The sequence below is a fragment of the Brugia malayi genome, assembly GCF_000002995.4.
Source record: "Brugia malayi strain FR3 genome assembly, contig: Bm_v4_Chr1_scaffold_001, whole genome shotgun sequence".
NCBI classification, from domain to species: Eukaryota; Metazoa; Nematoda; class Chromadorea; order Rhabditida; family Onchocercidae; genus Brugia; species Brugia malayi.
This window is the reverse complement of record NW_025062475.1, coordinates 2,347,117-2,361,652: the sequence shown is the minus strand read 5'-3', so window position 1 is coordinate 2,361,652 and position 14,536 is coordinate 2,347,117. Positions and strand designations below refer to the sequence as shown.

Genomic DNA, 14,536 nt, shown 5'->3' with positions numbered 1-14,536 from the left:
CTTTTTTATTTATATTTGGAATGTTTGGACATTATTTAATTAGGCTGCTGCATTGTTAAAAAAGAAAAGAAAAAAAAAGAAAACTCCACCAAATAATTATTTATTTGTTTATCTACCTACCTCCTTACACTTTACACAAAATTAGGCATAATTTTTTAATTACCAATGTATATGCAAATAATAAGCAAATTTATAAACAGATTTAATCGTCCTAATCTCCAATCAGAAAAGGTTCAGGTTAAAAAAATGAACGATTATTATAAGGTTCAAGTAAAGAAAAAGAACGAGCACTACTCTTGTCTTTTTTTGACTTAGTGAAATTTATAATGCAAGTAACCACAGTTAAACAATATCAACATTACATCTTCAAATAGTAACAAAAAAGGATTTCACTTGAAAAATCTTCATGGGCAAACAAATAATCTGACGGTAACATATTAAAATACTAATGTGACAACTTCATTTAAAAAAATTTTTCGATCTCAATAAACATTTTTATGAAAGGAATGAAAAATGCAATGATAAGAATGAAAATTTTAGTTTTTTATGGACAGAATTTCTTTTTTCATTTATCATCTTCTTAGTATTCTCATTTTTTTAGTTGCTAATAATTTCGGAAAGTTTGCATAAAAAGGAGAAATTTAGACAGGAACATCAGGAAAAAATCCATCATATATTTGTCACAAAATTTTAGTTTAGTTATAAATTTATCAAAATTTTCAAATTTAATTTTTGGTTTTACTTTAGTAAGACAACAATTACATAAGAATGCTGATTCAACAAAATCATTCAAATGTAGCAATGTAAACCGGTTTTATGTGCATAAGTTGTCATGTATAATATTAATTAAAATTTAGCTGTTTAATAAATGAAATATAATTTTAACGAAGCGCAATAAATTATCTTGAGATTTATATATGAATATGTGATAGCAGTTCGAGTTCTATAAAGTTTGCAAACAAATACTTCCAATCTTATCAATTAAATCATTTCATTTCATCGCTTTCTTTGTCATTCATTCCAGCAAACTTTTCTATATGATAAGATTTGCAATTACTGCAACACGCATTAACATTAACAAATCTAACCTAATGTAACATCACACTGATAAAGACTGAGAGGTATCAATGTGACAAACATGAGCTGTCATAGTGATAAACTTGAAACCACATAAATCCATAAGTCATTCATTGTCTCCGTACAGCTCTTCCACTATTGTGGTGTGTGTCGTTTTCACTGTTAGATGATTTTTATCTGGCTAAATAAATTTCTTAATTTAGAAATTCCTGATATAAAGTAGTCGTTTCCGCGTTGTACTTTTATAGGGAATTAAGCTGATCAAAAAACTTAAATAGAATCCCAAAATTTTATGTCTGGGAAAATCCATCACCATTGTACTGTTGGAACAAGTTAATTATGCTTGTAACTTTTCTAGGATGTTTAACAAATTCCTTACAAATGATTTCCGGAAGTACTACCGATCATCAGTTGTTCATACGAGCTAGTAAAATACAATAAACAAAGAGTATTAGTTTTTATAAAATTAAATCTTGTGAAAGAATTGAGGAATAATTTCATATCATATCATCATTAGCTTTCTTTCTTCCTCTCCTTTCTCTCTTTTGATTATCTCTCGTAATCATTTTCTTACATTTATCAGTAAAATATAATCGATCTGCAATCCTTTTTTATAAGATCGAAGCATTGGATAATCAGGAGATCGAGTGACAAGAAATGGATTGCAGATCGATTATATATTCTCCTACCATCTTATAAAAAACAGCAGATGATATAGGATGTGACTGAAGGTAGGGGCAGGTAGCAGGTAGCAGAAAACGGCGGCAAAAACCAGGAAAAAAGTCGAGAAAAATCCAGAAAAATTACTGAAAAAATCATTTTTCTGGATTTTTTTTTTTGGTTTTTCTCCTTTCCGGAACATTTATTTTGAATCCCACCGATCAGTGGAAGAGATCTTACTTTCCTTTCTCTCTGTCCAGTACTGCTGTTTAGAACCAAATAATTCATCAGTGCTTGTTAGAAGTCTTTGAATGATCAAAAGAGAAATAGAAATAAGCGTACTGATCGGTGCCAAATAATATCGGAGCTCTAAACCTGGAAAATACCATCAGAATGATTCCCCTCTCCCACCAGATATTGATGGAGTAAACAATGAAATAAAAATAAACCTCAAATTTGTTTTTACTTTTGCTATTTATTTTCATAGACCCTAAATTCGGTGCTGGTAGTCCGATAATCGTTCTTGTTAATACGGATCTGCCGCATTCAAACACTCGTTTCATTCATTATCGTCTTATTATTAAGAGATCAGTGCAAATTTGATATTGATATTATGGGACTATGCATGAATCAAGTAATCACATAGTTTGCTAAATGATTAGTATAGATGACAACTTCTTTTGACAATAGTAACCGTAATAGCAGCCTGAGATGGAAATTATAGTGCCAAAAATAGTTGCTTTTATTTAGTGATAAAATTTTACGTGTTAAAGAATTGAATTGTGTATTTAATATCGATGTAATCGAAGGATTTCTATCTATCAGTCTGTTCCAATAATTGATAAGGAAGAAATGAAAGTATTAGATCTGATTCGAAATTCAAAAAACTTCATGTAAAAGAGTGAATTGTCATTTATTGTTGCTTCTTTCAAATTCTTCATAACTCATTCTTTTACAACTAAAAGTACTTTCATTTCAAAGCTTTGCTCAAAAAAAAAACGGAAATAAAATTTGGATATTTTTCGCAAATTGAAGTATGCAAAACCGAACGAAATAACTGGCTATTATCAAAACAACATTTCACGAAACGCTTACAATTGCATCCAGAAGAAAAAAAAAGGAAACAAATAGTTTCGCATCTAACAAAGCAATGAAGAGAATGATTATAAATAAAACGACAATCATCACGAATGACTTCCCTTATAAATCTTTCACAAATTGAGAAGAAAAAGTTGAAACTGTTATCAAGAAGTAACATTCATTTGTACTTAGGTAGAAACTGAGACAGATATTCTTCAGTCATCAGGTTGCAATTCACTGTAAGCACCCGAATTAACAGCATCAACTAATTCGGTCTTACCAGCTTTCAGCCGTTCACGAATTAACTGGGCCATCGCACGTTCTGTTCGTCTTTCTAATTTTTCCAATTTTTCCGCAATATCACGTTTCAGATCCCAGTCAATCTATTAATGAAAAACTGTTAATTAGATTACAAAATTTGCACGTTGTGCATTATGTAACTTAGATACAATTTCATCTCTTAACATAAATCTTTGCATGCAAAAACAAAAAAGTATGTTCTGTTTGAGAAAAAAAAAGAAATAGATGTACCTTTCGTGGTGCCAACGTCGTAATATCAATTTGTTCCACAGCTCTAGTATCTTGGGTATCTGCTAACTGATCAGCAATCTCCTTCTCGACAGCAAATAAATCCACATCATCACGTTTATCACCCAAATTACTTTGTGGCTCATAACTTCGAAATGTAAGCTTTAACGATTTATCTGATAGTCCAGACTCTGATCCATCACCTGAAATCTCGCACAGAAAATGATCACAATATAACTGATCGTCTTTTACTAGTTAGAGAACTTGAATTCCCTTATAATCATGTTAAAGAATAAAGCTACAGAAGAGAAATAAATTCTGTAGTCTTATTCTTTAACAGTTAATCATTGATTCAATCTAATGTATATTTACTTAGTGCATATAAAATGAGGAAACATAAAAATCTAAGGTAAAAAATCTCCATTGTTATCAATAATCCTCACGTGAATAATTTGTACATCAATAAACCTCACGCAAATAGCCTCCACTGTTTTCAATGTTCTAGAATAAGCCGAAAACTTGCCTCCTTGTTGCATTCGTTCACGCATTTCTCTAAGCCGTCGTTTCCTTTCATTTGCTTCTTTTTCTAAGCTAATACTCGTCTCAACTATATCTATGTCATCTATTTCTTGCTCTTCAACAATTCCATCTACCATTTTTGACTCCTTATCAACTCCAAGTACTATTCTGAAATGATCTGAAATTATTCATTTTTCAGTTTTTGAACTTGTCTAAATTACTATAAAACGAACATCTTTACTTTAAAAATACAACAATAAATATTTTTTAATGAAAATAAATAGATATGGAGAAATAAAGTCCCTATCAATCCTTTCCTTTGATATCAACCATCTCTTTATGCGTTATTACTATGCAAAATCCAGAAATAAAAAAGTTAACACAAACTTTGAATTTTGACAACAATAAGTCTCTCGAAAATTTATCAAATCACAAAAAGAAAAGTCACAACATAGAACTTCAAACATGATAAAGAGCAATTTGATTAACAAATATAACATTTTTCAATCAACAGCCTTTCGATCTTATAATTTAGATTATCTACAGGCCAAAGGCAAGCAGGATAGAAATGACTTTTACAAAATGTCTTTTCTCATTCGTCCATAAAATATGGCAAAAGAAATGAAAACTATTAAATGCTATATTCTATGCAGCGTCCTCTCAAATATTTATAATAATCCTTCATTTTATCCCAACCGTTCTTCGGCTCCCATCTCTTTGTCATTGGTGGTCCATCACCTTCCTCGAGTCTATAAATACATCACCTGTCATTAATTTATATATTAAGAAAAAGAAAGAACCGAAAAACCATTTCTAATTCATTGAGTTGGATAACATACTTCCAATCATATCATAAGCTGTGATTCTTAACACACATTACAATTTTTTCCTACTTTACAACACCATAAAATTTAGTTGGAATACAAGAAAGTATTCAATAAAAGATTTAAATTTTATATAACATGAAATATGTTTATAAAATGTAGAAAAGAATCTCTTGTTTGGTCAAAGAATGATAAAGTCCATAAAATACTACAACCGACTATAGCTAAGGAATTATAAACCTGCTAAATAATCAGCTATTAGAAAATAGATATAATATTGTGAATATTCCTTTTTTTCAGTCCGTAAATAAATATATTACGTGAGTTTTTCATAAAATACAGTGCGGAAAAAAAAAAAAAAAACCTGACCTTACGAAAATATTGATATATCGATATCTCGTGACAGTGATACGTTCACGTGCATGGCGTCTATAACCTTTGACAATTTGACATTGAACTGGGAATGCTTCCGCAACATGCATATCTGATGGAAATTCAACGTGAAATTCTTCCGATGCCTTCTTTTTTGCTTCAGTAAGAACTTGCCTTAAAATCATGCATGCCTGAAACAAAATGAATGAAACTGAGCGAAATTTAAAAATTTTAACTTCACAAATAATATTAAAACTTCTTAAAAGAAATATTCTGATTGATGGATAAATTTGACAGTTAAACACTGAAATGGTTAAAAACTGAAACAAAAACTGCACAGTGAATTTTGAAGAAATTCAAAACCTTTTTACGCTGTAATTTTAACTGCTCCAATGCTTCATCAACATTCAAACGCCAAACTAAATGACAAGCCATAAACATTCTTTTGGGACTACAATGAACTGATTCACGACAGTAGTAAACTTGCCGCAGAAGTGGCAAACCGGTTTCAGGACTAACATAATTTGGTGGCCAAACAACCTGAAAAAGCAATCTTTTTTAAATATTACACAGATTGTTTTAAAATGTGAAATAAGCGAAAAAAAAATTTTTTTATTATAGTAGTTCCATTTTAATGTACTGATATAAGAAATTTAACAAATGCATTCAAAGAAGAAAAAGTATGAAATTTAAAAATCTTATCAGATTCCTGGAAAAGTAATATTTTCCGGAATCCCAGAATAACAAATACAAGGTGCAGAATTGTAGAACAAATGAATTCTTGTGTATAAATTCTTGCAATAATATAAGTAAGATAATTTGAAAAAAAAAAATGAAGTCCAACTTTATTATAGTAGTTCCATTTTTCAGGGGTCATTACATCTTGACCAATCATAGGATGTGCTTCACCTTCTTCACCATCATGTCTTTTCTCCAAATCCCACTCAGGTGCATAATACAATTTTGGTTGTACCTATAAGCATCTCACAGATAATTAGTTAAATTTTCGAAAAATTCCTATGATGATCCAAATTTTAAATATTTTTAAAGCTTCCATTTTAGAAAAAAAAAAAAAAAAAAAAGCTACCTCACATTTTTCTTCAAATAATTATTTTTATCAAATATTTACTAATCATATTCCAAAAGATGTTTTTACCTCTTCATCACATTGTAGTTTTGGTTGTCGAAGTTGTATTCGTCGTTTCCAAGCTTCTTCAACCGAAATATTGGTACCAGGATACAACGTTCCACGATACCTTTGAGAAATTTGCAACAACGAAATTGATGGTTGTAATGAACATTCCAAATTGGAATGCATTTTCATGCATAAAAATCCTAATCGTTTTAGCATCTTTTACTAAGAATTGAATCTCTGCCGGATCACTTAGCAAATACGTGATAAGCCTCCGGAAACCGAAATCAATCCAAATGCATGCAATATCTCAATTTATTATAAACTTTAAATTAAATACAAATTAATCAATTATTTTCTTAAGTTTCAACGCATTTGACATTACTGAAACGTAATTATATATCAATTTTGTTCATCTTCTATTTTACTTAAATTCAATCTCGAAATATCAATTTTATCATATGTTACAGTAAAAACACTTCAAAAAACAAAAAATGACGAAATCTATTAAAATTTTTAGCAAACATTATAATAAGTAATAAAAAGAAAAGAAAATTTTTGTAATAAACATGGTGATAACATTCCTTATTGAAGTTATATTGATAATAACTGAAATTATTTACAATATTAACAAATATTTTGGCTAATAAAAACCTTTCTTTTCTTCCATCTTTGAAGAAATGAAAACAATTTATGCAACAGGTAAATACCACTTTATTACCATTTAAATTAAACAGAAATGAATTACATCCGTATTTGCAAATATCTTTTAATTAATCGACAAACAACATGATATCATTACAAATACGTCATCATAATTTATCCAAGTTATATTCAAACTAAATAATTATTACAATTGAATGTATTGCTAATTTGAAAACAGTTTGCCTAATTTTCATCTTTTTTCCAATTTTCCAATCATTTTTTTTTTCTAAATTACAAACTGATAGTAAGTAATTTGCATACAGATTATTTATACTAGCAAATGTTATAATGCTAGAGGTTGCAAAACAGAAAATATCTATACCTAATCGAATTTGGATAATTTTACATTATTTGAAATCCTTAGTTGGATGTTTTGTCTATTACTGCACATAGAAGAAGATATATTACAAAATATTGGAATGTAAAACAATATTAAAGTATTCCAAACTAGTTCATTTTTCACAAATATAACATTAATGATAGTTATAACGTCTACAGATACATCAATATAAAAAATTAAGGACTGCTTTTGAAATTATACACAGTCGAAGATTGGCAATTTGAAAGATATTTTCTTGAAATTTGCACCTAGTAACGGAGAAGCTAAACATTGGTTTGACAATAGAACAAGAACTAAACGATGTAACTGTAACTATAACAATGAAATACCAAAAATCCATAATTATAATTGAAATGGTGGAATGTAAAAGTATAAAAATTTCCATCTATCACTATGAAATCAAATCTTTTTACTTTTTACTATTGAAACTATTCAATGATAACAATGGATATTAAAATAAAAACTAAAAACAACTTTACCAAATAACCGGCAGTGACAGAATATGACAGTACAAGTATAAAAATGAAACGAAATGAAATAATAATGAGTGTTTACATGACTTACTTTATATCCCATATACATATCACGTGATATTGCAACTAAAATTTATGAAAATTTAGTTTTACGTAAAAAATCACATGTGCCTAAATAGCCAAAATCAAGCCAATATAGACTTAAAAAAGCAAAGAATTTTTAAATAAAAAGTATGATAAATTAGAACAAAAGTAACAAAAGATTTTCAAATAAAAAGTATGATAAATTAGAGTAAAAGTATTTCCAATATAAGAAAAAATAAAAACATTTATCTATTCATTCAGTAACATAGATACTGATGCTTTCGATGCTTTCAATGCTTTGTACTCCAATGTTAGGCCAATTAAACCATGCCACAAACAAAATCCTATCAATAATGTGAGAACAAATCGAAGTGTTAATGCCTGGAATATAAATTTAAATGAAAGCTTATCTGTTTGCTAATGCAACAGCACATAATAACACTCGAAAAAATGAATCTCACAAATTTATAAATGAAAGTTCAGCAGTATTTGAAGTTTCCTAGAAAATATACTTCGATCTGTTTCTCTTTGTTACAATTCTCTTATAGTTCCACTTATGAATTTTGAAGCAAACTTACTTTTAATTCGAAGAGTCAGTATAATGTAAAAGACAATAATTGAAAAAAAAATATTTCTATTGAAAATTTTTGCAATAATGAATTCAAATGAAATATGCAAAAAAGAAATACATTCAACAACTAACCAATGTTTTAACAACAGGAATATGCTGCTCAGCAGAAAAAGTAGCCAAAATAAGTCCAACAAGAATAACAACTAAGGCAAGAAAAATAAACCGATCTCGACTGACACGAGTTATTCCTTCTTGCTGAGTTTCGATAACTTTTTTTAGCAAATTTGCTGGAGTTAATGATAGGCTTTTAGTAATCTGTAATAAACAAAAGTCAGCAGATATTTTATATATCAAATTTGAATGCCTGAATTTTAGAATTATTTTGAAACTAAAAATTGATTTTATCACCATCTACTTAATTTAGAGTAATAAAAAAGAAAGAAAAATTTTTTGGGCTTAAAAAAATGCAAAAAGTTAGACTATATTTCATACGTTCCAGAGTTTTGTACGGCAAATTAGAATCTTTACAAAAATATTAGTACGAATAAGATTTCTCTAAACGTTAAATCATAACGCATTTAGTTTCATATTATTTCCTCAACAAATAAAAAAAAAAAAAAACAAAAATAGTGATATATACCTCGTCGTATTGATCTGATACAGAAAATTCAGCATAAATTCCAACATGATCGCTGTAGTTGATTGATTTCTGATCGTGGATACGATTCATTCTTATTTCACATAGCTTCAATTCTATTTTACCTAAATAATATGCATGCTAATACATGAATTTTTCAATTTGACAAACTTTTATTAAATTATAAAAACTATTGATAAAAATATGTTTTCTCTAATTTCCTTTTTCTTAGAATCACATAAATCAAAAATTAGTAAGATTAGCAACAACTTCAGCATATGAATGAAATAATAAGATGTGTTGGACAAATGTGACAGCGGTTTGACTGCAGTTTCAGACAGTGATAGCGGTTTGACAAACAACCGAACACTTTGATACTTTATGAACGCCAGGAGATTTCTAAACATCTTACTAGTTATTACTAGAAATTATTTCTGTTGACATATTCTAAAATAGACGGTTGACGAAAAATTAGATAAATATGATGAAAAAGTCAAAATTCATAGAGTAGTAATTCATTCAATATCTAAAGTACCGGTTATATGATATATGCAATGCGGTGTTGTTGGAAAAAGAACCAAACTTTTTTTGATAACTAATACTAATGCAACTTTTGATTTTCATAACAATTTACTGAGCATACTTCTCAGAACTAATAGTTCCGTAGAATTCTGAATGCTTTAGTTGCACGAAATCACTAAACAATAACCATAATCATTTTTGAAGTGTAAGTTTAACTTTGATAAATGCTTTAGAGTTTCTATCACATCATCTTGTGCAATTAATTCATTTTTTATCGAATGTCCAAATGTGATAAAGAAATGTTTCTGTTTTTTTTTTTTTTCTTTTTTAATAATTGAACGCTTAACTTTGCTTTTCGTTTAAATCCATTCCTATTGTCTAAAATAAATACTGAAAGCATAATTAAATTAGAAAAAAAAAAATACAAAGCCACAAAAGAGCGTACAATTATGAACACATAAATCATGTTTTTTTAAGAATGTGCTTTAGTATCAAATAGCAAAATGGAATAGCACACATAAACTGAAGTTAAATTTGCATTAAGTGCCAAGCAAAAGTCCTCTAATCTAATATCTTAACACAAATATGTGCAATTATGCAAACTTACTTTTTCCACTTCTATACATAATATAATCCAAACGTTTTCCGTAACATTTTTTATTTTTGAGCCGTTGAGGTGTATAACAATTATCAAGCCTTCCGAAAGTCGCACCACAATCATCACAGCTATTCTGAAACAGTAAGGAATAAATTTCTAGAACCTTCTTTTTTTTTTAAACAAAAAACACAAGGGAACTAAAGCTAGATATGAATATTAACATTTTATTCTTTCTCTCAAATATAGATTCAATTTCTGCCTATTCTTAATAATTTATCAATTTTGATCTCCAATGAAAACAACTATATTATTTTCAGACCGGATATTTCAATACTTCAAGACTTTGTTCAAATAAGTTCGATCCAGTGACTTCTATCCTAAAATGAAATGATGATATGTAACCGGTTTTTGAATCCAAGCATCTCTCAAGTTTGCGTTTTTCATAATTAATTGATAAGCAAGGTTATCAGGTTCAATGTTAAAGTCACCTGAAATATAATGCACATCAATCAAAAAAGGAACAATTATTCTGACTTGGCAAATATTAGATTTCAAAATTTCCACTTTTAGGAAATCAGTAGAGTGTGAGATGTGATTTTCATCAAATTAGGATTGAAAATCTCATCCGTTATATGTAAAACACAACGGCAGGACACAATCAATGAAGAAATAATATAAGATATTGGCTGTCACAGGATAACTGTTCCGCTAACCAGTTTTTTAGTTAAACTAAGTATTTTGCTAACTTTTTTAAATAAACAACTGATCATCAGTTGTTTATTAAAAATTTCACTGATCATCAGTGAATAGTTAGGAAGTGTTCAAGATAAACTGAGAAAACAAACCAGCAAGAATTAAGGCATCAGCAGAATAACTTGTATGTTTGACAAACTGAGCTAGTTCAAAAGCTTGTGCAAGGCGATGAGGCAAATAGAGGTCTTTGTTAGGATCGTATTCCGCGTGAAGCTATAAATGTAAATTTTCAAAAAAAATCATTTGATTTAATTCATCTAAAAAACTAGATGTTGATCTACTACTATAAAAGACTAGAAAGAATTTATGAAATAAATAGTTCAGATCTGAAAAGTACACAATAACGAATGCAAAAAGAGAGGAACTATGATTGCCTTGATCTTTTGCAAACTTATCCCTGTTTTTGCTATGAAAATTTCAACAGAGTATTAATATGCAAGAATATGTTCGAAAAATTTACATGAGCAGCATAAAAATTGATACGGTATTGTTCAATTTCAATTTCCACTAAGCCCACACCTTTTCCACCAAACCAATCACCTCTGAAATGAAAAACATTTTAATTATTCCACGAACTTTGAAAATATCTTATTAGAACACTCGGATGCATAGAAATTACAATATTTTCAGTAAATTTAGGATTTGCAAAAGCTTCCTAATTGATTGCTACACTCATTACGACAAATAAATGTTAACGGCGAGATCAAAAGCATATGCATGAAAAGTTCCAAATTAACTAAGACAGTTACTGGAATTTTTTTTAATCTGCAGTGGTAATAGTATCAGTGTTATAAGAAAAAGTTTCATTAATTAAACAACTCAACAACTTCGATGAAAATATTACAAACTTCAATTACCTGTGTATATGATGAGCAAACCCATTAAGAGTGAAACGATGCATTAAAGTTGAAACAATTGGATGTCGACTGAAAACACAAATGCCACTTCCAGTGAATCCACTGTAATGAACAATGAAATGGGTTAAGATTTGTTGCTAAATGTAAAAGTATAAAGGTCGAGGAAAAGTGTAAATATAAATAAAACAAATGCAATCATTTTGAAACATTAACTAATTTTTAATTTCAAATAGAAAAAAAAAATAATACCTATGAAAGTAATAGCTGTAAGCATATACATCTTTCAATGCTTTTTGTAAACGAAGAAAATCACCTTCTCCCCAAACCTGAAAAAATAAAACTGGATTCTTCCAGATTTTAAACAATTATGATTTTGAGAAAAAAAAGAAATTCAACATATTATTGCATTGCTAAAAATATTCTTCATGAAAAATTTTGCAAAAGTATGACAATTTTCACACACAAAAAAAAAAAATATTTCTCAGCATAGAAAAATCAAAAATTTTAGAAAATTTCCCAGAACATAAAAACATACTTCTTCTAAAGCTACAATATCATACTCATTTTGTAGCAAAGCTTCACCAATCTTCTTTATTCGAAGAGCATGATCACTGCTTCTAAATGGCCATGGTAAAGGTAAAGCCCTGAAAGGTATACCTATTCAGTATGGAAAAGAAAATTATGCAATTAATTATCAAAAATGCATACATAAATTCAATAATCTAATAAAAATAGAAGAAAAAGTAAACATCAGCTCATTTTACTGTTGAAAAAAAAAACAAACTACGAAAATTAAAATTATATATACAGCAGAGCTAATTTTTAGCAGGCTTGAAGAATCTATGAAAACATGTTTTATGCATGTAGGAAGTTATAAATTTTATTGTTAAAGGGATGATAATACTTTATTGATTGTAGAGAAATTCAATTAATCTTCTAATTTTATTTACAAAGCTTTTCTATGTCTTTTTTTCTTTTTTTTTTAAAAAAAAAAAAAGGATTAAATACCAGCAATTTAAGCTAACAACGCGCAATATCAGTGGCATATTTTCAGGGCAATATTGTAAGGAATTTCGCCCAATGAATTGAAATTTTACTGAAATACAATTTCAGAAAAAATTTTTCTTTGCAACTAAAACATCAAAAATTGTACAAAAAATTCATAAAATAATTATTGTTATCCATTTTAGAATCTTGATTTTTGAAATAAATACTACTAGGTTGTATTATCTGCACTGAAATTAAAGGTAGAAAATGTAATTAAAAATGACTACTGATGATCGATCATCAGTGATAAAATAGCAGTATTCGACTTTTTTCTTTATTTATCAGTACTGATTTAAACATCTTCGCAATCACTGATAATAATAATGCTGGCAAAAAAGCCAATCGATGTGAAAAAAAAAAAATCAAACAAATGAAAACATTAAAATTTATTCTTTATCAATATAAAAAAATAAAATTAATCCAGCATTAGCAACACGAAAATGTTACAAAATCGATCATTATTCCACATTTCTGAAATATGTTTAATAATATCAATCCAATTCCAACCACGTTCCTGTAAGCATTAAGAATGATTATTTCCATAATTTTTATAATCTTAATTTAAACTCTAACTCTTAATTTAAGCCTTTCATATCATCTATAAAATACTCCACATTCTCCTAACACCTTTATTCTCTTACAAACTATAGAAATTGCCGTATTCAATTAACTTCCAACATATGATTCTTTTTCCAAAGAAAACCTTAATTTCAGCAAAATTTGGACAATAATTATGTATTTGCCATATAAAGTATTTATGATGTAAATATTATTGATTAATTTGTTTATAAAATTATTTACAAAAATTTTTGAATAAAATGAGGAAAACTTAATCTAAAAAAAAAAAAAAGATGAATAACTAAAATCAAATAAACCTTTTCGTCAAATTTTTCAGCAACTGAATGATCTCACATCTTTTCTGCACTTCTGCGCTTCGGTTTTATCATGTTGCAGTAAAGTGCAAGTCTTTCATTGTAAAACAACTACTTTGCACTATATTTTTATAAACTTCTGTTGCTTTAATAACTGAAATTTCAGCACAGTTTACTGTAAAAGATTTACAAATTTCACAGTGCTCAAATCATAGTGATCAAATTTGGTAAACTTTGATCACGATGATATATTCTATTGATGTAGTTTGCTAGTTAGTTAGTTAATCATCCGTAATTAATTCTTTCTATTACTGCTAATATTACTACTAGCATAGGTTATAGTTGAAAATTTTTTTGAAAACAATTCCAGAAGTAAACACTGTAAATATTTTTAACGCTATTACTGGGAATGAAACAATAATAAAACAAGAAAAAGACAGAAGTTGAACGAAGCATTTGCGCATTTTTAATTTCATTGATAAATAATTTGTTGCGCTTCATTTTCATCACTTATATATCGCTTTTTATTATTACTTCGTTCTTCATCTGTTTGACTTCACTTGACTTCATCTTCACCTTATTCTTCGCTTAACTCACTACCACTACTATTGTCTACCACTATTCTTATCATTTGGCTATAAGAATTTCCATCTCAAATTTCAGCGAAAAAAAAAAAAAATTATTGTATAAGAAAATTTGAAATTAATAATTTTTATATGAAAATAAAGTAATCCCATATAACTCCCATACTATTTCGATAGCAGATTGTTTCAACTTTAGAAAACATTTTCATAATCCAAATCGTAAATCATATACAGTATTCAATCAAAAAAAAAAAAAAGAAAAAATCAAATGTCAAAAATTTAAATTAAAGATTAGTCCCTA

The 14,536-nt window shown here is 28.2% G+C and overlaps 3 protein-coding genes across 3 annotated transcripts; all 3 read right to left on the bottom strand.

The window, feature by feature from the left end:
* Window positions 1-3,032: 3,032 nt before the first annotated feature.
* On the bottom strand, window positions 3,033-4,001 carry Bm7017 (zgc:101038 protein, putative; the record flags this gene model as incomplete). The annotated part of the gene is made up of 3 exons (XM_043076314.1): window positions 3,033-3,200; window positions 3,349-3,548; window positions 3,890-4,001. The coding sequence occupies 3 exons, from the start codon at window positions 3,999-4,001 to the stop codon at window positions 3,033-3,035; spliced, it is 480 nt and encodes a 159-aa protein (XP_042932248.1).
* Window positions 4,002-4,495: 494 nt separating this feature from the next.
* Window positions 4,496-6,411, bottom strand: Bma-mrpl-22 (RE06857p, putative; the record flags this gene model as incomplete). The annotated part of the gene is made up of 5 exons (XM_001902271.2): window positions 4,496-4,613; window positions 5,058-5,251; window positions 5,424-5,600; window positions 5,905-6,033; window positions 6,217-6,411. 5 exons carry the CDS (start codon window positions 6,409-6,411, stop codon window positions 4,496-4,498), a joined length of 813 nt encoding a protein of 270 aa, XP_001902306.2.
* A 1,632-nt stretch (window positions 6,412-8,043) lies between these two features.
* On the bottom strand, window positions 8,044-12,778 carry Bm6055 (Endonuclease/Exonuclease/phosphatase family protein; the record flags this gene model as incomplete). The annotated part of the gene is made up of 11 exons (XM_001902272.2): window positions 8,044-8,175; window positions 8,498-8,680; window positions 9,006-9,127; window positions 10,132-10,255; window positions 10,525-10,610; window positions 10,968-11,088; window positions 11,336-11,417; window positions 11,733-11,834; window positions 11,982-12,058; window positions 12,268-12,376; window positions 12,741-12,778. The coding sequence occupies 11 exons, from the start codon at window positions 12,776-12,778 to the stop codon at window positions 8,044-8,046; spliced, it is 1,176 nt and encodes a 391-aa protein (XP_001902307.2).
* Between the last annotated feature and the right edge of the window lie 1,758 nt (window positions 12,779-14,536).